General features: G+C 36.8%; 1 protein-coding gene across 6 annotated transcripts in view; it reads right to left on the minus strand.

Moving 5' to 3' along the window:
* The window catches only part of ITCH (itchy E3 ubiquitin protein ligase), a 66,093-nt gene that overhangs the window by 27,958 nt on the left and 12,887 nt on the right, over positions 1 to 25,248 (minus strand). For all 6 annotated transcript variants that reach the window (XR_012654563.1, XR_012654568.1, XM_075058722.1 and 3 more), the window contains exons 2-6: positions 10,691 to 10,781; positions 8,019 to 8,157; positions 4,720 to 4,844; positions 3,329 to 3,466; positions 1,103 to 1,145 (exon numbers count right to left, since the gene is read on the minus strand). Coding sequence is in view for 4 of the 6 variants with exons in the window: in XM_075058722.1 (XP_074914823.1) it covers positions 1,103 to 1,145; positions 3,329 to 3,466; positions 4,720 to 4,844; positions 8,019 to 8,157; positions 10,691 to 10,760 (515 nt within the window). In the remaining 2 variants the exon portion in view is untranslated. The remainder of the gene's footprint in view (positions 1 to 1,102; positions 1,146 to 3,328; positions 3,467 to 4,719; positions 4,845 to 8,018; positions 8,158 to 10,690; positions 10,782 to 25,248) is intronic.

Here is a 25,248-nt window from a genome sequence, read left to right on the forward strand (position 1 = left end):
TATGAAAGCATGTACAAATCATTACTGATCTGAAAGTTGCAAGAGCTATAACCAAGGTTTTCCTCAGTCCCAGAAAGCATACTGCTGCTGTTTGAACATTGAAGTCAAAAGTGTAACCTTTTATCTTTAGTGTATTTGACCAGTTGGCTTAAGGTACAATAATACATATCAAAACACTATTATACACTAACATATTATTATAACAATAACCACTGCTAGACATATTCCAGATCATTTACATGATCCTCAAAATGGACCATTAATGAACACAAAACCCCCACTGGTTGGTACTAAAACCAAATCAGCTATTACTACTATTATTATTATTATACTACCACACACTCAGGTATACTGAATACCCAACCATGGAAACATTCTTCTGAGCACGAAAAGGAAACAGAACAAAAAAACCCCAACATTCATGGGAAGACTTCAGACAACACAGCTAAGAGAGTTACAATCCATTTAAAAAACCAGTGAAATTTAACTTGGCTACTCCAGGCGTCATCCGATTGTTGTGCATTGTACAGATCCTTAAAATACTTGTACTGGGAACTAATTAAAGTGGTATGGTGCTCATTGCAGGTTAATCTACCATCAAGTATGGTCACACTTTTATCCTACCAAGCAGCAGGCAGGGCACATAATCTGGTATTGACTTAAAACACTGCAACTGCTAGACAGCTCTTGGTATCTTCTTAATAAAGCTAAATATAATACTGGTATCTCCATGCTATAAAGCAAAACAGTGTAAAAATAACCAGTACCACTTATGCACCACTGGGATTTTTTATTTTTTTTTTTATATTTTACTTTGGTTAATCACTGGGAGAAGGATGAGGAACATGAAGGGAAAAAAAACAAAAGATCAGTCAGGTATGGAGGCAAACTGATGCTAGAAGATGGGGCTCAGATTGAAAACAATTTAATATGTGAACATACAATGGTACAGTATTTTTGTTTAGGACATGCTCAGATCTTAACAGATGCTGTTGCAGGGCATGCTCAGAATTTTTTCAGTTGTCTCCTTTATAAAACATACAGTTCCTCTTTCAAAACTGCAAACACTAAAAGGCAGTATAAAAAAAGAAAAAAGTCTTACCGTGTATCATTCTTTACTTTGGAGCTATCATTCTGTGTAGGACCTTAAATACCAGAAAGAAAAAGACAACAGAAGTATAAGAAACTTTCTGAATCATTTCCAAGAAAAGAAGCAGTCTTTAATGCCCACATTTCTTTCAAATGTGGAGGTAATACACTATGTGCTGCTTATATACTGTCTTATTTCAAAACTGCATACATTTTGCATGTCTATGTATATGTTTGTGTACATTTTTTTTAAACCACTGCCACTGTGACTAATATTTTCACTTTATGGAAGACATAACAGGATATCATTTGACTGTATTAATATTCCGAAAAACACACAGTTCAGTAACATTGTTTCCTGTCTTTGTAGCAGTATGAAGCCGTGTTCTCCATTCTTGAAGTGGAGCTGGCTTTTCATATTGTCTCCCATTTCAATGATGACAGGCAGAGCAGGAAGGGCAACAACTTCTCTAAAATGTTCTCTCTGGTTGGCTAGCAAGCAACTGCAGGGGCTTTGTTTTCTGGGGCTCTCTAGCCTGGACCTTTCCCTTTCTCTGTACATTAGTTAGCATAAAGACATTCAAGCAGGTACAAAATACGGCTGTACTCCAAACAGAATTATAGCAGCTCAGCCTAGATTTACAAACTTTTTGCAACTGCTTGTTCAGCCAGCTTGGAAATATTTGCCTTTTGTGCCAGCATTTGCAATACCTGAATATGCAGCACAGAACTGCTCATTCATGTAGACAGCACAAATAATTTATTTCCATGGAATTAAACAAATGTCATTAACAAAGAAATGAATTATCAATTCTGATGGGAACTATGTACAGATCTAAGCCAAAGACAAGGATGTAGTCATGTAAAGGCTTATGATAATGTGCTGTTAGTGGGCTGTGCACGGAAGTAATTTTAATTCCAGATACAGAAATCTTAACTTAAAAAGCTACTCAATAAACAACATATTTGCGTGTAAGTACCTTTAGCCTGTACAATAAGAATGTGTTAGACTACTTTAAGATTTAACTCTTTCTTCATGTGCTCCAGTCCCCTGATTATCTGGGAACCCTCTGCTGAACTTTGGGCTTGGTATGTCAATGTCTGTCTTTACTGTTGAGCCCAAAACTTTATATAGTATTCAGTTCCACTACCTGCATGCCTTTTTCTACTTGCTAGCACCTTTTTCTCAGTAGGTAAACTTCAGGAAATGGAAGAAAGCACAGATGAAAATCAAGTATTGCATAGGAGGAAAATTTGTTACTTTCACTACATATTTCTATTAACACACCTCAGCCCTGCTCTAAAATCCCCACACAATCCCAGCATTTGGCTTTTATTTTTTAAAAAATCCCACACCATCAGATCATGTGACTGATCCTTTTAACAAGATGCAAAGAAAGATGGACTAAAAGCTTTAAGAAATGATGGTTACAAAGCTAGTGTGTTCAAGTTTTCTATGACACTTAGACGGAAACTCAAGGCAACTTCCTCTAGTCTTCTAAAAAAACCCCCAAACCCCCCAAAAACAAACAAACAAAAAAACCCCACCAAACCCCAGAAGCCTAAAAATTGCCAATTAACTGCCTAGGTAGTTGCTACAGCAGACAGTCTCTTCAATGCTACCTTCTGGAGAAATAACCTCTTGCCTATTTCTACTTTGTAACACACAATACCCTCAAAAATGCTCCCTTGCCTGTCCTGCACCAATGGAATTAAAACATCTCACTTTTTATTTTAGTGTAATTACACATTTTACCTGTATTCAAGATTTTCAGTTAAAAATCATACTAGTTATCTGAAGACACCAACTAAACAGAATAGTGGATCCCTCTCTGCAGCGCTCCACAGGGAATAAAATCTATTATTTAAATGAGATTTTAAGAAAAACAAATATAAACCCTAGTGAGCAGAATACTTATTATTATGATGATGATGAGATCAAACAGGGTAGCTAGAGGGTTTCGTTAAAGTTTGGGATTGCTAGATGTAAGTTAACAAAGTATAGAAAATAAAGATGCTCATCTTATTTTCGTTACAGTAAGGCTGAAAATCTTCACTGTGGACTCCACTGAGGATTCCAACTCAAATAAAAACACATAAGAGTTCTGGTCTCTACAAACAGGAAGTTATAGAAACTGCTGTTGTTATAATTATTAAAACACTGTGTTAAAGCTTCCAGAAAAACAGCTTTGTACACCAGATATATGTAGAGGGCACATTCAAACTGAAAGTTACTTACTTCTTGTACTTGAGGCATCACCATTGGTTAGGAGCTCAGGATCTACCTGCATCCCATCTAGACAGACAGACAAATCTCCTACCACTTCTGCTGGTTCTCTGTCACCAACAAGATGCAATGTCACCACTACCTGCTCAACTGAAAAAGTACAGAAAAGAATGGGAGTTTATCTTACTACATGACAAAAAAGTGCATTTTATTCAAGAAGCCAATCATAGACTACAGTGATCAAGGGGAAAAAAAACCAAACCAAAACACACCCCAGAACTACAGCTCTGTCTCTCCATAATTTTTTGTGTTTTGTGTGGTGAAACTAATAATTTCCAGATGCCAGTAAAAAGTTATTATTTCTACAAAAAGGGGAAAACTGGAGCATAAGCTTGTTGCTGCCTAAAGAAAGGATTATCGTTACAGCAGAGATTGAGTCTCACGTTTCTGCCCACACTTCTAAAGCAATTAATACACCTGTCTTCAAAACCCCATAGTTAGGAAATGTAATTCACCTTATTCTTCATACAGAACAAATATCAATTCTATTTTCTGATTAAAATATTTCACATTTATATAATAACATCAAGATTCACATTTTGAATGTGAAGATTTTGCATCATATCCCCAGACCAAAGGTATTTTCAGGGTAAATAACTTTTTTTCAGTGAAACAGAACTGTAAATAAACATTTTTGATGAAACGGTTTGAAACAAAATCCAGTGAATTACAGCAGGGTGTCTGGTGTCACACAGAACAAGGTAGTCACCCAAGGTAATTTTCACCCAGATTCAGCAGGACAGTAACACTATCAGAACAGCTTATTACACTGCTATCAACATGCTGCATTTACAATGCCCACATCTGCAAGTCTGGAAGCAAACACTTCTTTAAAGGATGGAACATAAGTATGACAGCACAAAGCTATATGCTGTAGCAACATAAATTCTGTAACAGGTGTGTAGATTTCTGTATCTCTCTTTCAAGCTTCTTAAGATGCACATACTGCTGAAAGGCTAACTAGTTCCAAGATGCATGAAATAATATAACACATCCCTATAACACTATTTAGCACAAAAACAACCTTACACAATTCCTGGTCTAGCACCAGGAACATACCAGAGTTTTAATTTTTAAGCTATATAAAAGGAAACACTTTAATTAGGCTTTCACTCTTGCACATACTAGCAAAGTAAAAAATACAAGTTTTCAGTGACACCATAGCAGACTGTGTATAATGAAAAAAGACTACACTGAAAAGGGAGGAGGAAGCTCATAAATGGAATCTGTAGCAACAAAAGCAATTCTTAAGGGCCATATACAGAGTTGCACAGAGCACTCATTAACAGACAATTCCTGACAAATTCTGCAGCATTCCAAGGTATTGTTAATCTTATACTTACGTTTCATACTGTTTGATTTCAAAGTCTCATGAATATCCAGAGCAGCACTTCCAAGAAGGACATCAGATTTTAATGTTTGATGGCTCCAGACTCGAAAGTTTAATTTACTTACAGGAGTCACAATTCTGAAAAGAAAAAGTTGAGCACTGTATAAGGGCATTTGTTGGCAGGGGAAGCGGGTGAACCAAGCAATCTACTTCAACTGTCACTTAAAATTATTTAAAAACAAAGAAATAATGGTGGTAACATCAAACCATTTCTAATTATCCCATTCTAGTATGCAGTCACATTTATATGTCTTGTAAATCAAGACTGTTGCAAGACTGCTCACAGACTGAGTACATTTTTTATTATTACTATTTTAAGGGAAGTATCTATAGAAAAACTATTGGCTCACTATCAGCATCTGAGTGTAACTAGGATTAGAAAAAAAGACTGATTCTTGCAGGTTCACATTTCATGAGTGTTCCAGCATTTGCATACCTTGATGTGAGAATTTTTCACACAGACAGGGAAGATAGCAAATTTGCTTTCTGAAGAGGTTATCAGAAAATTTTAGGACATCCCATAAAAAGGGAAGTACTCGGAAATACTAAAAATTATTTCAAGTATTTTTAGAAGATGACTGTTCCCCTAATAAGCTGGCACATACTTACATCATATTATGACAAAGAAGCAGGAATATATACAAAATTATTTAACATTTTACTAGTGTACTTCTGGCTTCACAATGCATTTACTGAGAACAGAACAACACACTACATCTTCCATGGCTTAACAATTCAAAAACTTCCCTCACCATTTCCAGGAGTAGGATGTATTACTTCTACAGTGTGCTAATTTGATTATGTCCTTGCGGAACTGGTTCCGGGTTTACTACCAGAAAAGTCCCTTACGGACACAACTATCACAACAGTTTCTCTTAATTTCAAATCAATTAAAAAAAGAATTGAACCATTTATTTCAACACCCCTTCACTTCCCTGAGGCTTTTCTTAAATTTTTACTTGTTTTAGTGATGCAAAAATCTGAACTTCATTCAAAGCGTGGTGCTACAACCTGGAAAGACGCCTTCTAGAGAGCAGACACAGGACAAACAATGGCAATGTAAGCCCCTACGTAGTCCAAACAAGAGCCAAAGTTCTCTCTGAAAAACCTTGTGGGCTGGTAAGGTCATAAAACCGCAATACTGTAGTAGCCTCTGCCAAACACATAGACAGTTTGAATTTGTCAACCTGTGGCAGAGAAGGTACATCTGCTCCTAGAAAAGCCATCAGCAGAGTCAATCCCCAAACCTGAAAGCTCTTAACAAGGATTGGCTATGCAGTAAAACCCTCCACTCCCAGATCGAGGCCAGCAGTTATGTACTGGGAGAGCCCCTTACTGGAGAAGAAACACATGCAAACGGAAATATTTTCTGCCACAGCAGTTACTTAGTCTTCCTCCCTCCAGCTCCAAAACAAGCCAAATCAAACCATGCTCATTTCAAAACTGCTAAATCTCACCAAACATTTTGCAGCAAGATGATGACAGCTGAGATAATGTATGTGATCAGGCAAATCTTGAGAATAAAGGAACTCTCCAAGTGATAATAAAAGCCTAGAAGCCTAGGTTTTTCTTTTTCCTTCTTAAAGGTATTCCAACAACAGCAGAAAGATGAGCATCACAAAACAGCTGATATTACAATTAAGAATGGAGTCACAAAACTTTTTTTTTTTCCTAGAAAGTTGCTCTTAGAGGTAAAATATTCACCTGTCCCTCATGCTCTCTTGAGTTTTGAGAAGCCGTACAAGAGAAACAAATTTACATAAGTATCAGTTCCTGACACTGTATGAACACATTTCTGTTTTTGTAAAGAATATCCCTAACAGCAACTTCAAAGTAATTTTTAATACGGATATTCTTTTAGAAGGAACATTCTAACATTTATATATTTTTAAAGTATTTCAATTGTGAGAAACAGGTATTAAAAGACTGTTTATTTTCTCAGTGGATAATTTCACTTGCATATCGTTGATAAGTCCAGACTTTCATAGTTAGACCATCCCTTCAGAATATGCAGCTCCACCTAACAGACTGCCTCCTAGAAGAAGAACCCATGGTCCATACCCATTTGCAGAAGCTGTTACACTTTTCCTTTTTATTCTGAATCTGAATGTAAGCAGCTGTGTCAAAATATTTCCTAAAAAACAATTAACTTACTCCACTAAGTTCCATGTAGCATTAGTTTAATCTTCAATGAAGTTGATATGCATTGGGTGTCTCTGTTCGGCGCTTACTGAACAAGAGCAAAAATTACCCATGTATTATTGTGTGGACTTGCATAGCTCAAGCCACAAACATTTCAATTAAAAAAAAAAAAGAAAGAAAAAAGGCAGTCTTTAAAAAGCCAAAAGAAAATTCTGCTCTTGCACATTGATACGCATGTAAAGCACAAGGTTTTCTCTTTCTTAAAATACTACTTTGCAGTGGAAAGTAAGGTAAATAGTAGTAACTAAAACTTCATAATAATCTGAATTACAAGAAAAGAACAGGCACAAAAAAGGTTTTCATCAGGGAGGAATGTTCAAGGTGCCTCAAGAATAATAATCTAGAATTTAAGCAAGAGCAAATGTGCAAGCAAAAGACTGACCTTTATCCCAGTATTCCATGTGACACATTCTTAAGAGAAAACCAAATTTCACAGAAGCTGCAGATCATTCTTTTTCCTGTGCTTTATACTTCCTATCATCTCACAACATAAATACTGGGCCAAGCAAACATCACCAGCTGTGTTCATCTTGAATCTAATGTTAGTTTTGTACTCTGAAGGCACAAATTAATCGGGAATTTTGTACCTGTGATTGAATTTAGACATGTGCAAGACAGAGCTAACTACCTATACTATGGCATGGTACACAACAAAGTGGTACACAAAGAACAGCTACACTTTTCAGCCACAGTATTTCTGAAACACCATAACCTTAAATGTGACAACAAAAACATGCATGGGACTGTCAGTTTTAATATCAAATTACCTTACTTTCCTTATTACTCACAGAATTAAAGCTCCTTTGATATGCCAATACATTAATACAGAATACATTCCTGCATAAGCACTGGGTCCTTTCCATAGGACATAATGCAATAGTTTGTAAATATATATTCCAGACTAATATATTCGCTCCAAAATTTACACAAATATCTTCATATCATGTAACACTGAATGCCTTGCTTAAAATAAAAATGCAACCTGTAAATCCACTGTTAATTGCATTAATTTAGCTCAAATAAATTGGAAAACAAAACCATCAAACCTACACTGTTAGATGCTGTTTCCACTTGGGGCTATTTGTATTGTTGCATTTTTCTGTCTTCTTTGACTGTCCATCTACTGAGACTTCCACATAAGGGCTAGGTCCAAACCATTTATTTTTTTCTTTTAGCTTTGCTGAAATAACTGTTAAGAAAGAGAAAAATAATAATTTACTCAATAAGATTTCAATTGCAAACAGTATTTTTCAGTTGTGTGCTTCAGTATTCAAGTATTGGGTCATTGATGCCTGACAGTAACACTCAAGAAAAAAAAACACATTAGATGGACAAAAATGCTCTTGCATTCCAGATCATTTTATACAACACTATAGCTCACACAAATGCCTAAAACATGCAACAGTACTTCTAAAACATCAGACACTGTAATTAATAATAATCAATATAAGATCCAAAAAAGCAGTTAGGTGTTGTAAGTAGAAAATATCCTCTATAACCTCCTCCTGTCTATCACCAGCCAAGAGAATTCCTGGAGTTTATTATGCTTGCTTGTTAAAAAGCTCAAAACATAATCTGTCTCTCTCATTAAGGAACCATGGAAAACTGCCACTACTTCTGGTTAAAAGAACATCATTAAGAAAAAGAACTTTGTGTTAAGTTCTCTGTATCAAAGCAAACTTACAGAAAAGCTAACTAAAGGCAAACTTTGAGTTCCAATAACTACCTACTGTTCTAGAAACAACAAAACCTGGACAGGACTTGCAATTCTAGAGCTTTAATTGGGGGTTGGGGGGCAGCTGTGTTGGTTTTTTTTGTTTGGTTGATTTGGGTTTTTTTTGGTGTGGTTTTTTGTGGGGTTTTTGTTTTGTTTTGTGTTTTTTTTTTTTAAACATTCAACATAATTGACTGTAATGCTCCTGTCTTTCCAAACACTGTGGCTACGTTGCCTCCATTTCGCCAAAGCAGTATGCATATGCATCAGTCCACACTAAACTCAAAAACCAGTATTAAAGATATCATAATTTCCAACTGGCCACTGAACTCCGCTCTGTTCTTACAAATAACAACTTGGTCTCCTGTGCTTTTGTCACCCACCTCAGCTGCACTACATCCTTAAAAAAAGATGACTAATTCAAGCCCATATGGCTAATCTACCTAGATTCCCTTTATAGTCTATGCTCCTTTAGAGATTTAGAGAAGTAGCTTAGTATAAACTGCTCTGAACTGCTCCCAAGGGAAACTCTTTCTCTCTGTATTACAAATATCTTACAGAAATTAACTTCAATTAGCTAACATTAATTTTCACAAATAGCTCCCCTTCTTTTCCCCTCATGTGTCCAGTACTTCTATACTACAGCATCTCGTATCTCAACATCACTAGCTATCTCAAAGGCATCAAGACCCACTTTGAGGCAGCATAATCAGCACCTTGTACCTACTTTCAAGGTTCTTACTCAGACAACCTGAAATATCATTTAAAACTAATGAAGACAGCAGAATGGGGTGGTGAGGGTAGGGCAGGTGGGGGGTGCTGTTTACAGAAATGTCTAATAAAAGGTTAACGTCTGCTTGCAAAGGAAATTGCTTGCAGACTGTGGCTGAACATCTTAATAGTCTCAATTCTAAACACTGAGGTATTTCTTCAACTTCACTTTCTTTGTGTGAGTCACAGGCTTTTAATGGAGCAAGCCTTAGTCAGCAATCACCACTTCAATCCTTAGCTCTGCTCTCCATAGCTATGTGGAGGATGTACCTCCTTCTAAACCTCTTCAATTTTCTCTTTAGTATCAACCTGTAGGGACAAGACTTCTCTTAAAGTCTCACAGCCTACTAAGAAAAAAAAAGCTTGTGACCTCAGTGTGACAGCTAGAGCCAGTATAACTTACTCAGTTCCAACCTCCTTTGTAGTCTAAAGCTTTCCCATCTATTTTTGACAATTCTTTTCATCCTCACAATATCAGCTTTGTGAAGCTTCTGCTCATACCCACATATCTTCCACACTGATGGTGCAAAATTTACCCTTGATGCTCCTAAGCATAGACCTGCATACATCTACAGGTCTCCCATTCCCAGGCTTCAGCTTTTAGGCTTCAGTAAAATTTGTGAGAGAGCAAAAGTGAGGAAAACTTGGTCATTAAGTTTTAACAGTTGCTCTGCTGGTGGGGCACTACAAAAAGCAAAGCATGTCATGTAAATCCATTCCTATGCAATCTACAGGTGCTCACTTACAGTCATATTCTCACCAACACTTTTATTAAAGCTCCTTTACAATGGTGGCCATAAAAACATGTAACAAGGGAGAAGCAGTTCAGAGTCACTTAGCTTGAGATGTAAAAAGACTGTTAGGAGAAAGTGTTAGATTTGGTACTACATCAAGTGTTAGTAACCGAAAGAAGTATCATAATACATTATTAAATTTCAAAGAGGACCGTTCTGTACAATTTACTTAACAGCATTCAAAAAGAATTATTCCTTCACTTTTTTTTTTACGCAACAATATATAATTTCAAATAAGCTTTAGATAAAATCCTGAATAAAATAGCTATATTTCTGCCAAGTAATGATGGTATAACACCATCAATTTTATTGTGCGACTTCTCTTGGGTTTTGTACAACTCAAAACTTCCTGAAATGCAACACACTAGTAACTTCTGTTTAACTGTGGGAAAAACAGTTTTACATTTCTAACCTGAAAAGATATATCCTTTCAAAAGGCTTACCAGTGATCTGAAGCTGTGATTTCATGGAAAATCCACTGGATGGTCCTGATCTGGACCCACTGCCAGCCATAATATGGACTGGATCTTTAATCTGCATGAAGAGACAATGTAAACATTTGAATCCTCAGAAACTCAAAAATTAAATCATCTGGATTTTTGTCATGTAGATACATAATACTGCAAACAAACCCACCACACGGGTTCTCTTTCTAGATCCTTTCCATTTCCCCAAAGTACAGAAAAAGGTTTACAAAGGTCTGTACTATTACGTGATCTGTAAATAGTCATGTCCTAGGCAAAAGAGGTCTTTTGATTTTGTCCCTTCAATTTGCCAATTAACTGAGAGTGAATGATGTTCTAACCGCAAAGTTTGCTGCACCTCTTATGTCTGAAAGTATCTGCCCATTCTGAAGTACTAAGTCCTGGATAAGAAGTTTATCTTCCCATGACAAGTATTACTTGGTTTAAAAAAAAAAGAAAGAAAATAAAAAGAAAACCACAATCCACAAGCATAGGGAAAAGGCTGAAAATGAATTATGAAATTAAAAAGGGAATTTCAAATTTGGAAAAACTTGCTTCTGACTGTCCTTTGTTTTCACTTGGTCAGATCAAGTCTACAGACAGGGGCTGTAATTCTTCAAAGCACTTCATTAAAAGAGGAAATACATCACTTCTGAAAGGGGGTAAGACAACCTTCATTTACAGTCCAACCTTCCCCCTTACCACACCCCAATCTTCACACCAATGCTAGCCTGATCCTCCCAGCACCAAAGCAAGCAGGTATTCCTACTACATTTTGAATTTAATTCAATTCAGTATTTGGTTTTGGGGGGCAGGGAGGGACAAAGTGGACAATATGCATCACATAGCTTCGATATTAACAGACATAAATTAAATAATGTGCTATTATCTTAAAAAGACATGGCTTTGGAAATACCCAGGTATCCTTGCCTCCTATTCATTTTTAAAACACATTTTCAGCTCAACATCCCTTACCAACTAAACTAAATATAAAACTCTACAGCAGATTACCCTCTGAAAAATGAAGGGGTTACTGAAGACTCCAAATTACCTGCTGGATACAATTTCCAGACTACTTACTGCATCCGTTTCATGCCATGTTCCCTCCTTTGTGCCATTTCCTCACTGCCTTCTGTGGTCATAACCTACTCCAAACCCATTCCTATACATCTGACCTATCTCTCTTTGGGCTCCCATCTATTGCGAGGCTCAGCTACTCTGGCCAAGGGGTTGGCTAATCAGCATGTGCAGATCTCCCAGCCCAGTGCTGCACATCCTTGGTCAGCCACCAAATCTGAATCCCAGAGCAGATCAAACATCATGTGCCGCCTCTCAGGTCATTTTCCACACACAACATTATTTCCAACAAGGAAAGTAACATGTTAGCTTAAGCTGCTGATATCTGTATCCCGAGTACAAAAGGCTATACATATGAATTTACCAACTGGTAACACCACAAGCAGTCTAAACAAGTGCTTGTCTTATCCTCTGCATGCCATGCAAAGCAGAATTTGTAAAAGGAGACCGGATCTGAATAACGCAACTTTCTTTTTAGAGGCTGCAATCTGAGGCAAAAGTCTGCATCCTGTGACAATTACTGTGAAATTGATAATTCCACAGGTATTTTGAAAGTGGTAAAATGGGAAGTTCTTGCATCCTACAGCTTGCTGATGCTAGTGTTAACTACTGGAGAATATGACTCCACTAAAAAAAAGTACTAACGATTTGCTTAAATAATATATAGTGTTATTAGTGGAGTTCAGTACTGTTAATTACTAGATTCCCAATGTGAATCACACAAATCTAAATCCTGCTAGACTGAAAAAGCTTTTGATATAAGTATTTCAAAAGCAGTCTAAATTTAAAAGATTTAGAGGACAATTCTTAATTCTGATCCTGTGATTTGTTCTACCAAACTCACTAAGTATCCTTTATGCTTTAAGAAAGCAGTTGAATAGCATCTAGACCAACGTAGACATACTTGGATAGCAGAAAAGCTATTTTTCCACCTGGAGAAATAACACTGCACGTAATACAAATACAGTTACTGAAGGTAATAATTTTTAAGTGAATTTATACAGTAAGCATATATGGCATACAACATTCATTGAGAAGCACACGTTAAAGCTAACTTTAATTTCTAAGCTGGCAAAATACACTCATTAAGACAATTTTATTAATATTTGATTATTTTCATTGAGAATATGCAGAAAAATTTCTAGCAGCTTAATCACATCTGAAATGACTGTCCTGCAAATATTTGTTGAGTTAGCACATGTATACGTGCAAGTGTGTATGCAGTATGCATAGTTTTCACTAACAACTAGCTTAAGTAAAATTTCAAGACTCTATTGCCTCCCAATACTTCTAAGAAACCCCCCCCCCCAAACCTACATTATACATTGTTTAGGTCTCTCAGCTACCATAACATTTCTAATTATTTTTTAACAGTAAACCTGAAGAGTCTTATTTTATTGCACGCTTGCTAAAATGAAGAGGCTCTTCACTTAAGCAAGCTCCATTAGTTAACCAGGAAAGAGAAGGAGAGTTCCACAGGAAGAAGCAGAAAGCAACAATTTACCTGTGCCCTGCACTTCAACAGGCCTAGTTCTCTTTTCATTTTTTCGAATATTATCTTGACTCCAATGCCTCTTCCGCTCTCCTTAACTGCCAGCTGAGAAAGACTCAGCAAACAGAATAGCTGGTTCCAAGCCAGGCATCCAGCAAGGAACAATCACTGAACTCACATTGCAGCTTTTCTCTCAGCTGGGCACTAATTTAAGTCTCTTCCCTACCATGCATGTATATACTCTATCCAGATCTTTCATAACTCATAGAAATGTAATCAACTTTGATGCCTCCATCTCCATCAATTTTTAGCTGGAATGGATCAGCAATTAAGAAAGTTTGTAGTGCAAGACACAGGAAAAGAGGAAGAAGAGGGCAGAACAGGATTGGCAGGTAGAATCGTATACACCTCATTTTTTTACGAAACGAGGCTGAAATACATTAATTAGTCAAATAAGAATCCATAATGATTAATGAACTACACTTTGAAGAAGTATAAAGAGATTGCAGAAGACAATAACCCCCAAAATCACACGCATCCAGCTGATTACTGCATTTAAACTTAATTTTTAGCATTTACCCCCTCTTCGTTTATATAACAAATACACACACAAATCTGCTAAGAAACTACTGTATTAAGAGCTATTTTTAATGGTAACACTGCATATGATTTCAACTCAAAACCAGCCTAGCGCTACTTATAAAGTTAATCACAAAGACAGACAACAGACTTTTCAAGCATTATTAAAATATTTCCATTTAGCTTTATTACAATAGAAACAATATTTAGGATCCTGTGAAAAGCATATGTCTTTAAGACAAGTGGTTCTGTCAGCAACTGGATGTGAACAGGTCATGATGTGTGAACAACAGCAGGCATTTTAACTGTACTAGACCTTCAGACCCCCTGCCATGAAAAGAAGTATAATAATTGCTTTCAAACTATGTTATAATCAATCATTTTATGAACAAAAATATAATTTGAGGACTCATTAAAAACTAGGTATGTCTGCTTCATAAATTCATTGTAATGCAACAAGTACCTCCAAAAGTTGAAACTGTCATTCCAAACAACTGAGAATACATACTCAAGTTTTTTCTGCAGTAGAAAATTACACACACATCTTAATAAATATTTAGGGATTTGGCTTGGGGGGGGTGTGTGTCCCTCTCATTTGGTTTTGTTTAAAATTATAGTAAGCTCATATTGCCATTTTCTCCCTCAGATGTTGCTACCTGCTTCCAAGAAACCTGCCACAAATTGAAATTTAGGAACATTAGTTGAAAGGTTTGAAAGCTGTGACAGAGAGCGCAGGCCAGCGTAACAGACACTCAGAGCATGATCAAGTAAGTATAAGTTTTTTAGAAATGAACAAGACAAATTATTTGGCATATAAAAAGATATAATACAGAATTAATATCTTCTTGTCATTAAAAATAAACCATTCAAATGCTTGCCTGAATTTCTTTGTTGGCTGCATACCTACTCTCAGGTAGGTTTGTTTGTTTTTATAACATGCTACCATAATGTGTAGATTATTAGATAAATTATGCTCAGCTTCATAATTGCATATGCCATTGTTTGTACTAAGGCAGGTTTGAACAAACATTGCTTAAAATAAATCCGCATCACAGTAGGAAACTTGGTCCACACATCCTTTTGGGATTCAGTTCTTCGAATTCCACCTGTAAATAGAATGCTTTCTCAGCAGGCACCCCTATGGCATGACCTGATGCTGTTAGGCCAAACTGCATCATCTTCAGTGGTATTTTAATCCAAGATAGCAAACTTCATCACCAGATTTTTCTGTGAGTGGTGTGGAAGAAAGAAGAAAATCTAGAGGAGCACAGCCCAGATGCTACAAACACTTTCAGGAAGGAAGGCAGAAAGGGAGGATCCTCATTTATTTTTCTTTTAAGAACTCATGAGAAATAGTGCGGAGAAAAGCAGCTTTGAGTGCTTCTTGGTTAAAGTAAAGTAAGGGAAGAGGTGGGAAGGAGCTTCTTACCCCACAAAATCTAGGAGTATAATCAGAAGAAAAATGCTATCAAAGGCTTGAGAGATCTTCAGAGCGTCACACCAATTTAACTTATGGTGACTTTTTTCAGCGATGGGATCCATCTGTTAAAGAACTGACTTATCAAAGAAGGTAATTTTTTTTCATATTTATTTGAAAGAACAGAAGACACAACCACATCAGAATGAAATCCTGTGACTGTGTATTATATATTATACATGCATAGCTTTGAATATATGTTGGCACATGCTCTTTATAATTTAAAAAATACTGAAATAATTGCACATTGTTGGCTGCTGTAAGCGTTATGTTTACTGATTAATTTTAAGAACAGGCTAAACTGCTCTTTACAGGTGTACCAATTCGAAGTGTATTTGCTGTTTCAATAATCCAGTAAAAAAAAAAAAAGCATAATGAAAAAATTTCTTTACCATAACTAGTAATTTTAACAATGGTTTTGAAAACCATAGTGTAACACAGGAATACGGACTTTTAGAAAAAGTGTAAAATATACAAAGTCTTGTTTAAAAAAACTGCATGTAACATGTCCCCTTTACAAGTTGTTTTTTGGGTTTTTTTTATCAACAGGTATGTGAGTTACAGACAATTAAGAAGAGATTAGATATTTCAGAAAAAGTTCAGTCACCTGTTTACACTAATACTGCACTTTCTTTCTGTGAGAGAAATTAAATATGAATGCTTCCTTCCCTTCCCCCAAAACACTGAAGCCTCTTTTTAATTGAAGGCATGCATATTGTGGAAAAGTTTGTTTCTCTTAAATGTTAGATATAATTACCCAGTAAGCCTAGGCAGAGACAGCTAGTTTGGCAACTTACTTGTTTACCAAATTTGCAGTTACTTTAACTGTTCAACTTTGAAGTAAAAAGTGGTTTGACAAAGCTGTTTTTATTGTTTTACATTTTTATCATTTTTTCCCCTAAAATAAATTTTAAGGAAATGGTCAGTTTTGACCAAACAAGTAAGAAGACATACAGAAAGAAACTGCTGAGTAATCAACCAGGAAGAAAAGAATAGACACAGATTATAAGAGTGTTGAGTACACATTGGAAAGGGAAGCAATTATGAGGTTTGCATCAAGGGATATTCATAAAAGGAATGGAAACAAAGAGAGTTTTAACAGCAGAATGCAGCTTAGCTCCCTTGGCCGTTACTGCATGTGAGCAGCACTACACCTATTTACCAAAAATGCAGTAAAATCAAAGTATTCTCTGCCATAATACATCTGTTGAAATGCAAAATCCAGATGCCTAAATTGTTTTTGGAGCAAATGTGAAGTACAGTGCATACTGGGTCCAAAAACAGACTCCAGATTGAATTTCTGACCTGTTGTTGTCAGATCTCCACTGCTATCAATAACTGTACTCACCAGATTAGAGCCAGCACTGATATGCCAGTTAGCACTATAGGCACACCTCCCTTTTGCTGTGTACACACTCAGTTTAACTATTTACAAAGCTAACATACAGGCAGCTGTTCCAATAAGAATGAGTGAGACGCAGAGCCGATTCAACATACTAGCTAAAAATATATTTGCGGGAAAAACAACTTAATCAGTTTGGGAAGCAACCCAAGCGACATGACCTTCAGAGGCTGCAAGGTGGGAAAAGCAAGATAGACAAACCACAAAACATAGGAGAAGAGGTGCCCAACTTCTGGCCTTTCTCTCCTATGGACTTGCTAATGAGAAATCCTTGACATTGAAGCAGAAACTTCATCCATTATAATGTCTTAAAAATGTGTATTTTACATTTTTCCCTAATTCATGTATACAATATATACGATCCATTGGACTTTTGGCTCAACACAGGAACCACTTTCTTGTTATATCTGCTTACAGACTATCATTTCTACACCCTTTCAAAGTACAGTGATATATTGGAGTCAGAAGTCACATCTCCTTTAAATCAACAGGTCTAATTATATTTTATGACATTATCTGTGTCTATTCTAAAGAACTACCATCCTGAATCTTTCTATTGGATGTTTTTCTGCTACAAGTAAACATGTCTTGTAGAGAATTGTAATGGAGATGTTAAGATTGGTATGAACAAAGAAAGAATGGAAACATGCGTGTATAAATCAGAAAAAACAGTAAAAAAAAAAAAGGTTAAAAGAATGGCTTTTATTGATAACAAAGGACACTTCTTGCAGCAATAAAACTGAGGAGTGTTTGTGTCAAGACCAGGATGCCTTCACTCTGATAAGAATACAGCACAGATGACTGGCCAGCAAAAGAGCCTGTGCTTTGAAGGGAGGAGAGTGCCAACAGAGTTACGTCACATCACATATGTCATTCCTTTTCCTGTTAGTCCAACAGGAAAACATACTGTAGCTATAAAGATATGGATATTCCAAATAAGGAAAAAACAACTAGCATTAGCCTTCACTTAAGATTTATGGAGGCTGAAGCCAGACTCTAAAGCAAAGGAGTAGCGTAAAACAACTCTTGATTCCCAGAGGATATAAAATATCCATCTATAAAGTAGTTTGCTGTCACCAAAAGGAACCTGAAGCATGATAAATAGTTGACAGATACCATTAGTTCCATCTTCCATGTTGCACGCAAGACACACTGGCTATACCACCTCAACACACACAAACACCTTGGTGCTTGTAAGTACAAGTGTAAGAGAAAGAGTCAATGAAATGTGTGAGAGAATGAGTGTGAGTAGCTAAAACTGAGACTTTAAAAGTAAATACCACATTCCCTTCCTGTAAAGTCTCACACTGAGTTTTGTTATACTAATTTCCTGTGACCTCATATACAACATGAATGATAATCAGTCTGACACCATATTGATATCCTGCAAGAGGATCAAAAGATGGCTCTATTCTGTGTCATGAACAGACTTAAAACTACCATAGCAAAGACTAAGGAACTGCCGGTTAATGGCCTTAAATACCTTTTCTGAAAACACTTGGACAATTATTTATGCAACACTAATCCTCAGCGGTGATTCCTTGTTTTTCCTAAATATCTACCACTTCAGAAGAGAACTGAGCATGGGAAACTCTTCTGAATCCAAAGTTTCTAAGTTGGAAAAACTGAAAAACATTTAACCTCACTATCAAAACAAAGAGATTGCCCAAGGAAAGACAGAATAACTCTGGAAACATTGTGGCCAGACACTCAGCAATATTCACACTGTAACTTTTACCTCAATACCAGGGATCCCCAATGTTCCTTATGCAAAGTGCGCAGATTAGAAAAACTGGTCCATCAACTTCAACCTGCAGAGAGAAATGCTTCCAACAACACTGCTTGCAATCCAAATTAAACTATGTCTTCAGGCCTCCCAAACCGAAGACTTACATCAAAATTATAGAGAATTCAGTCATTAGCATTTCTATGCACCAAGAAGACTGCTTGTATAACCTGCACCTCAGCAGAAATATTTCATATTACTTTTTTCTCCATACATATAGTATTTGATACTGAATAAAAGAATTGGAAAAAAGACATGTAAAGAAATAGTACTGCAATATAAAAAATTCAAAGAAAAAAAATCATGTAATTTGACATTTTTCCCCCCGTTCAGTAATACATCAGTAATTCCCCAAACACGAACTGTTCTTAGACTAAAACTGTGGCAGGTAGGACAAAAGGGACAGAACAGGCTTTGCCACCAACTCAGACAACTTGCCAACAAATTTCCTTCCTAACTAAAAGGATGTTAGCTTTTACTAACTTTTAAGAAATTATCAAAGAGAGGAAAAAAAGACAAAAGTATACATGAACATCATATGCTTTTTGCTTGATTCCAAAAAGCCTGGCAAGAAAAGCCACTGCAGAGAGCTGCACGAGATAATTAAAACCATTTGTGAAAACAAAGAGATAGTCTATTTTTATTTCAGCCATTTCCTTCTCATGGTATAATCCATTTCAAAGAGGACAACAATTCATATATGCAAACCACTAAACTAAAACTGGTTCACTGCTGTAATCTTAGAAATAGAGCAATACTTAAAATGGCTGGTTCTTAAATACCACTGTTGGAAAACACGATATATTAAACGTGGCATGCATGTTAACTCGCAGTAGAGAGAATTGAACTGGTAGTAGGAAGACAGGAGAAGACAGTGAAACTGGCGTTGTTGTAACTACCACAAACTTAAACAGATTTTTAAACTGCTGGATTTACTGGGATTAACTGGACATTAAGTGGATTAACCCCTGCATTTTACAGCTGCTGCTTTTAGAAATTCATTTTGGCCTTTTAAACTCTTCTAAAAAAAAATCTTTTGTAATATTATACTTTCAACACAATGCTGCATTGACTCAGAACTGCGTTTCATCTTAATACTTCTGTGATGAGGTTTCAGGAGAATTTTTCAGCAGTAGTACACTATCAGAACAATGTTACAATCTGTGGACTGGAAAGTAAGCGATTACCTTGCTACTCGCAAAACAAGACAAATCACTTTTCATTCAAGAAACCAGATATTCAAGCCTTTTCCTTTTATGGCTGAAAGTACCCAGGTGTTATCATGGGCTGACAATACAATCACAAAGTAAAAGTTCATTTATAAGGATTTGTGCTCTTTTATTCATTTCATGATGGGCAAAACTATTTTCCTAGGCCCCCTCTTCTGGAAGCTTACCCTACACATCAAGATTTTTAAATCACCATTGGTTGCCTTTTCTTAATGGAGTAACAAATCCCTAAAGGTATGAGTACAGAACATTCTTACTTAACTTATCAAAGACAACTAATCAAATTTAGTCCCAAACCTGTCTCCATAGTAGGTGGTTGTATTGGATTTACATGGCATGGTTTTGGTAGCAGGGGGGCTGCAGGGGTAGTCACTATGGCCATGTTGGACAGACCCAGCTCCAGCTGGCTCCAAAACAGACCCACCGCTGGCCAAAGCTGAGCCCATCAGCAATGCCAGTAGCATTTCTGTGATAACATATTTAAGAAAAAGTAAAAAACACTGCACAGCAGCTGTGTGAGAGAGGAGTGAGAAAACGTGAGAGGAACAACTCTGCAAACACCAAGGTCAATGAAGGAGGGGGAGGAGACGCTTCCGGCAACAGAGCAGAGATTTCCCTGCAGCCCATGGAGTAGACCGTGGTGAAGCAGGTTGTCCACCTGCAGCCCATAGAGGACCCCACACTGGAGCAGGCAGATGTGCCCTGAAGGAAGCTGCAGCCCACAGAGAGCCTACAAAGGAGCAGGCTCCTGGCAGGAGCTGCAGTCCATGGAGAGGAGCCTGTGTGGGAGCAGGTTTTCTGGCAGGACCTGTGGACCCTGAGGAACCCATGCTGGAGGAGTATGTTCCTGAAACACTGCACCCCATGGAAAGGGACACATGCTGGAGCAATTCTTGAAGAACTGCAGCCCGTGGGAAGGACGCACATTGGAGAAGTTTGTAAAGGACTATATCCCACAGGAGGAACCCCAGGCTGGAGCATGGGAAAAGTGTGAGGACAAGGACTGGCAGATACAAAGTGCTACAAACTAACCACAACCTCCATCCCCTATTCCCCTGTGCCACTCAGGGGCGGGAGGAGGTAGAAGAGTTGGGAATGAGGAGTGAAGTTGAGCCTGGAAAAAAAGGGGGGAGTGAGGAGGAAGGTGTTTTTAGTTTTTATTTCTTTCTATCCTACTCTATTTTTAATTGGCAATAAATTAATCTTCCCCTAGTCAAGTCTGTTTTGCACATGATGGTAACTTGTGAGTGATCTCTAGAGCTTATTTTCAGTCTTATTTTCTTCCCCTTCTGGCTGAGGAGGGAGAGAACAGCTTGGTGGGCACCTGGCAGCCAGCCATGGTTAACCCATCACACTGGTCTACTGTGACCATCCCATTTCAGTTGCACCACATTTCTTTTAGGATGGTTTAAAGGAACTTCAGCTTCCAACGTACAAACTAAACTCACAATCTGAAAACTACCAGCTGACAGTACTATGATCAGAGTGCTTATGCCCTGAAGAGGTGAAGGTTTCAGAACTGGGGGTTCTGGATTGACGACATATTGACTACATAGTGAACCAACTTCTCAGAATGAGGAATATTATTCTTTCATAGGGAAATATCCTTTTAACATCTCCAAATACCAAAGTTCCTCTGCCCTTACACAATTCCTGTTATTAGGACTGTTAGACTGTTATTATAGATCTCTAACAAAAAGGCATCAAGTTCTAGCAATTAGAAGTCTCACATCTTGTAGAAATTAACTACAGAATTCTTCTACTTCCTTGCACTGTGAACCATGACCTATATGGAGCTTTGCAGAAACAGAGGTTAACAAAAAAATAATCTGTGCTGTATCTTCAGGGACAGCCTTCCTCAGAGAGGAATAAAAGACAGCTATGAAGACTGAAGCAATGTAATCGACAGACATTTATTGACAGAGCCCTAAGGGGCAAAAAACCCTTTCACATTTCACTTTTAAAAAACAACATTGTTTTATTTCCAGGTTTCTAAAAAGAAAGTACCTACAAAGTATAAACAACATTTTCCAGTGGTAACATTAGAAGAAAATTTTCTCAAGAGAAAAGCAGATAGTGTGGCCAGATAGTTACAAGCAGTCACTGTTAAACTGTGCACTAACAGTAAGCTGGCCCAGTATCCAAAAGCATTTAGTGCTTTCTTTGAATTGCAGCTGCTTCAAAACCACAATATTCTACAGCATGCTGCCTTGGTTACGGTTTACCTGAGTAAGAACATACCCTAACTGTAGAAATACATGCATTTGTTTTGTAATTTGGAGATTATGTTTCTCAACACTACTCAAATTTTATCACAAAGGACAACTTTGAGCACAAAGAAGTACTGAAGAGAAGTCCAAGATAGTTACAAAACAGAGTTGCCAAAAGCAGCAATATTTTTTGTTCTGTCTTCCCTACAAAATCGCATTTAGCCCTACAGCTATGTTTATGCTTCAGCTGGCTCTGGGGCTAAGAGGTTCCTACAAAGCAAAAATGGCAGTCTTGAGCATCTCAGTCAAATAATGTTGGTGTAAGCAACAGGTTATTTTAAACCTTACCATGAAAGCATGAAAAGGAAATCTTCTGAACAACTTTACCCAGTCTCTTTCTGCCTGTTGCTATGGGAAGGGGAAGGAAAGAATTTATCATCTGGAGGCCTCCACTTATCACTGCTTTAGCTACGTGACACAGTAGTGAGAAGAGATGGTCACGCAAATCCACAAGCCATAAGCTACTTATTCATGTTATTCAATTAATTTTTAATTAGGGCAATGAAATAATCTTAATGTGATCACTCAGAGCAAAAACATTTAAGTCAAAATTGTAAGCTATTTTTTCCCCTTTAAACAATTTTCTTACTTGTAATCTATTAACTGATGACTGCCTGCAAGAGGTATTTCAAATCACCTCCCTTTTACCCATCTTTTTGCAGTTTTAACAGTTTGCCTGAAATCCAAGAAGTTAGTAGGAATAGTCAGGAAAAACACAAATTAACATTTCCATATTTAAAACAAAGATATTCAAGGATTAAAAGTTATTTCACAGAACACACATGAATAAAACTTGAAAAGATAAAAAACGTACCACAAACCCCAAAATTTTGCCTGTTATGAAGTGCACAGAAAATTAAGGACAGGGATACAAAATACATAGAACAGTCACTGACTTTAAAGTCATGGTACAAAGCCTTGTGAAAAATTTCACACAGGATGAGAAAAGTTTGCTTGGTTTTACTCTCAGACTTATCTGAACATAGTTTAAACAACTGTCAAGCAGCATTTATATCTTCTCTCTCAGAACCGTCCTATGTATATTTTTGTTCTACCCTATGCTGTGCATTAAAAAAAAAAACTATCTAAAAATTATCTGAAAGTAACGTAAATGAAAATGTGTTACTGAAAGAGCATATGAGGAAACAAGGGTATCTTAAAATGAGAACACACTTCTATGAATTACTTTCTAATTTCCTTCCAAACGTTTTTTTTATAGAACCGCACAATAATTTAGGCTGAAAAGGACCTCTGGAGGTCATCCTGTCCAACATCCTCCCAAAACAGGGCCAACTTCAAAGTTAGACCAAGCTGCTCAGTGTCGCATAAAAACGTTCAGTTCACTAAACTAGCAGCAAGATACAAATTGTAATAAAGTTATCTCAATAGATATTCAAGTTTCCAGATACACTAACAACAAAATGAGTGGCTCTGTGGTTTTACACTAACGCATACCCTATTTTCCTAACACATAAATGTGCACAAATGCCTTACATTCTTAGCATTTCAGGTCTTTCACATACCCCTGCTATACTGCTACTAAAACGTATGAAGAGAAACAAAACATACCTAACATGAAAGTTAATATATGAAGTTACCTAAAGATGCATTCCTTAGAAATTTTATTCCTCTTGATATTTGCAATAATAGGGAGAAATAGAGTGAATAAAGAGAAACAGGTGAACTCCAAAGACAACTGCCTCTTCTACCCTAAGCAGTCACCTTCCAATCAAGTCCAATTACAAGCCAGCTTTCATTTCTTAAGATATTTCTCACAGTCAAGATAATTTATTTCTTTCAGGATTTCACGCAAACCGTAAATCAAACTGCTTTACTAAAACCAGAGGGCAAATCTAATAGTTCTAAAAATAAAGAAAAACATTCTACATGACAAGATTTATTTTGTTACTTGATTTAATGCTTAGAAATGTAATAATTTTTCCAGTATATGTTTGTACATTCATTTTATATGGCTCTCAGTTGAAAGACTAAGAAGAGCTTCTAAGCTAACTCCTTCTGAAGCATTCTCCATCCCACTGTTTTCCAAGAATAGTTTTGCGTTTAATGAATGTAATAGCTAGTCCTTTAACACCTTAGGATGTGTTTCCCTGCATGTTTTGTTAATAAAAATAGATATAAACGCTTCCCTTTCTATCAATCTAGGTTTCTTTTTCATTTGTTTCTTTTTTTTCTTGAAGACTTTTACTGCTTCATTTTCTACACTTGTTCACATTGTACACATTCAAGGAAAATTAAAATAATTCCTTTCTAAAAGTTGTATTTAAAAATAGAAATAGGTCTATTCCCCTTTAGCTTGTATTAGCTTATTGCATTGTCTTATGGCTTCTAAGCTTCACTGAGGGAAATACTTGCCAAAACAGATTCCTATTGTGTTACAGACAGATTTTTCACGTCTTGTACTCTAATCTTTCTAAAAACTCCTTGCACACACCTTTCAGAAATACTGTAGTCAACCTGTCTCTTTTTTGTTATGGTGTCTTTTAGAATGGCAACAGCCTTTTTCCAGTGATGACAGTCTTTGAACTCTCACTGTATCTTCCTTAATCTGATTTGCCATAGCTATGTCCACATCAGCAAGCAGTGCAATGTAAAAGAAGTGGAGCTAGGAGGTAAGACAGGTCTGTAGAACTAATACCAACATTGTATACATTCCTGGAGTTTTATTTTGGAACAGCTCTGCTCTGATCCCATAGCCCCACACCAGTTGGACTGCAGCTTCCAGTTTAGTTTTATCCAAAAGCAATTCAACTTCCTTGATCCAAGATCATTTCACCAGTCAAATCAAAGTGCAGCCTGTGAGAACAATCAGGGGATTAATTTCCTTGTCCAAATAAAAACAATTAAAACACTAATGCAGATGCATTCCCTGTTTCCCCTTCACCTATTCTTCTCTGGTATGCATTTTGGCCATATGGAAAACCTCCACGGGTCTAAGTTATGTCCACTGATTCAAGCTCATTCTTTTGCATTACTTCTGTTCTCTTTCTTTAATTCTGTGAATGTTGATATGAGTGTTTTCATGCACAAGCATGCTTAGTCACTAAGACTTCTACCTTTCACTCTGTTTTGACAGTTTCAAAGGAGATTCTTTCATAGAATGATTTCCTTTATAAAAGACTCCAAAGTTTCCCACTCTCCATCATTGGGACAGATCTGCCTTTTCCCTTCTTCTGCACAAAATCTAGGCTAGAAAATTGTTTCTGC

Source organism: Buteo buteo, chromosome 2 (genome assembly GCF_964188355.1).
Source record: "Buteo buteo chromosome 2, bButBut1.hap1.1, whole genome shotgun sequence".
NCBI lineage: Eukaryota > Metazoa > Chordata > Aves > Accipitriformes > Accipitridae > Buteo > Buteo buteo.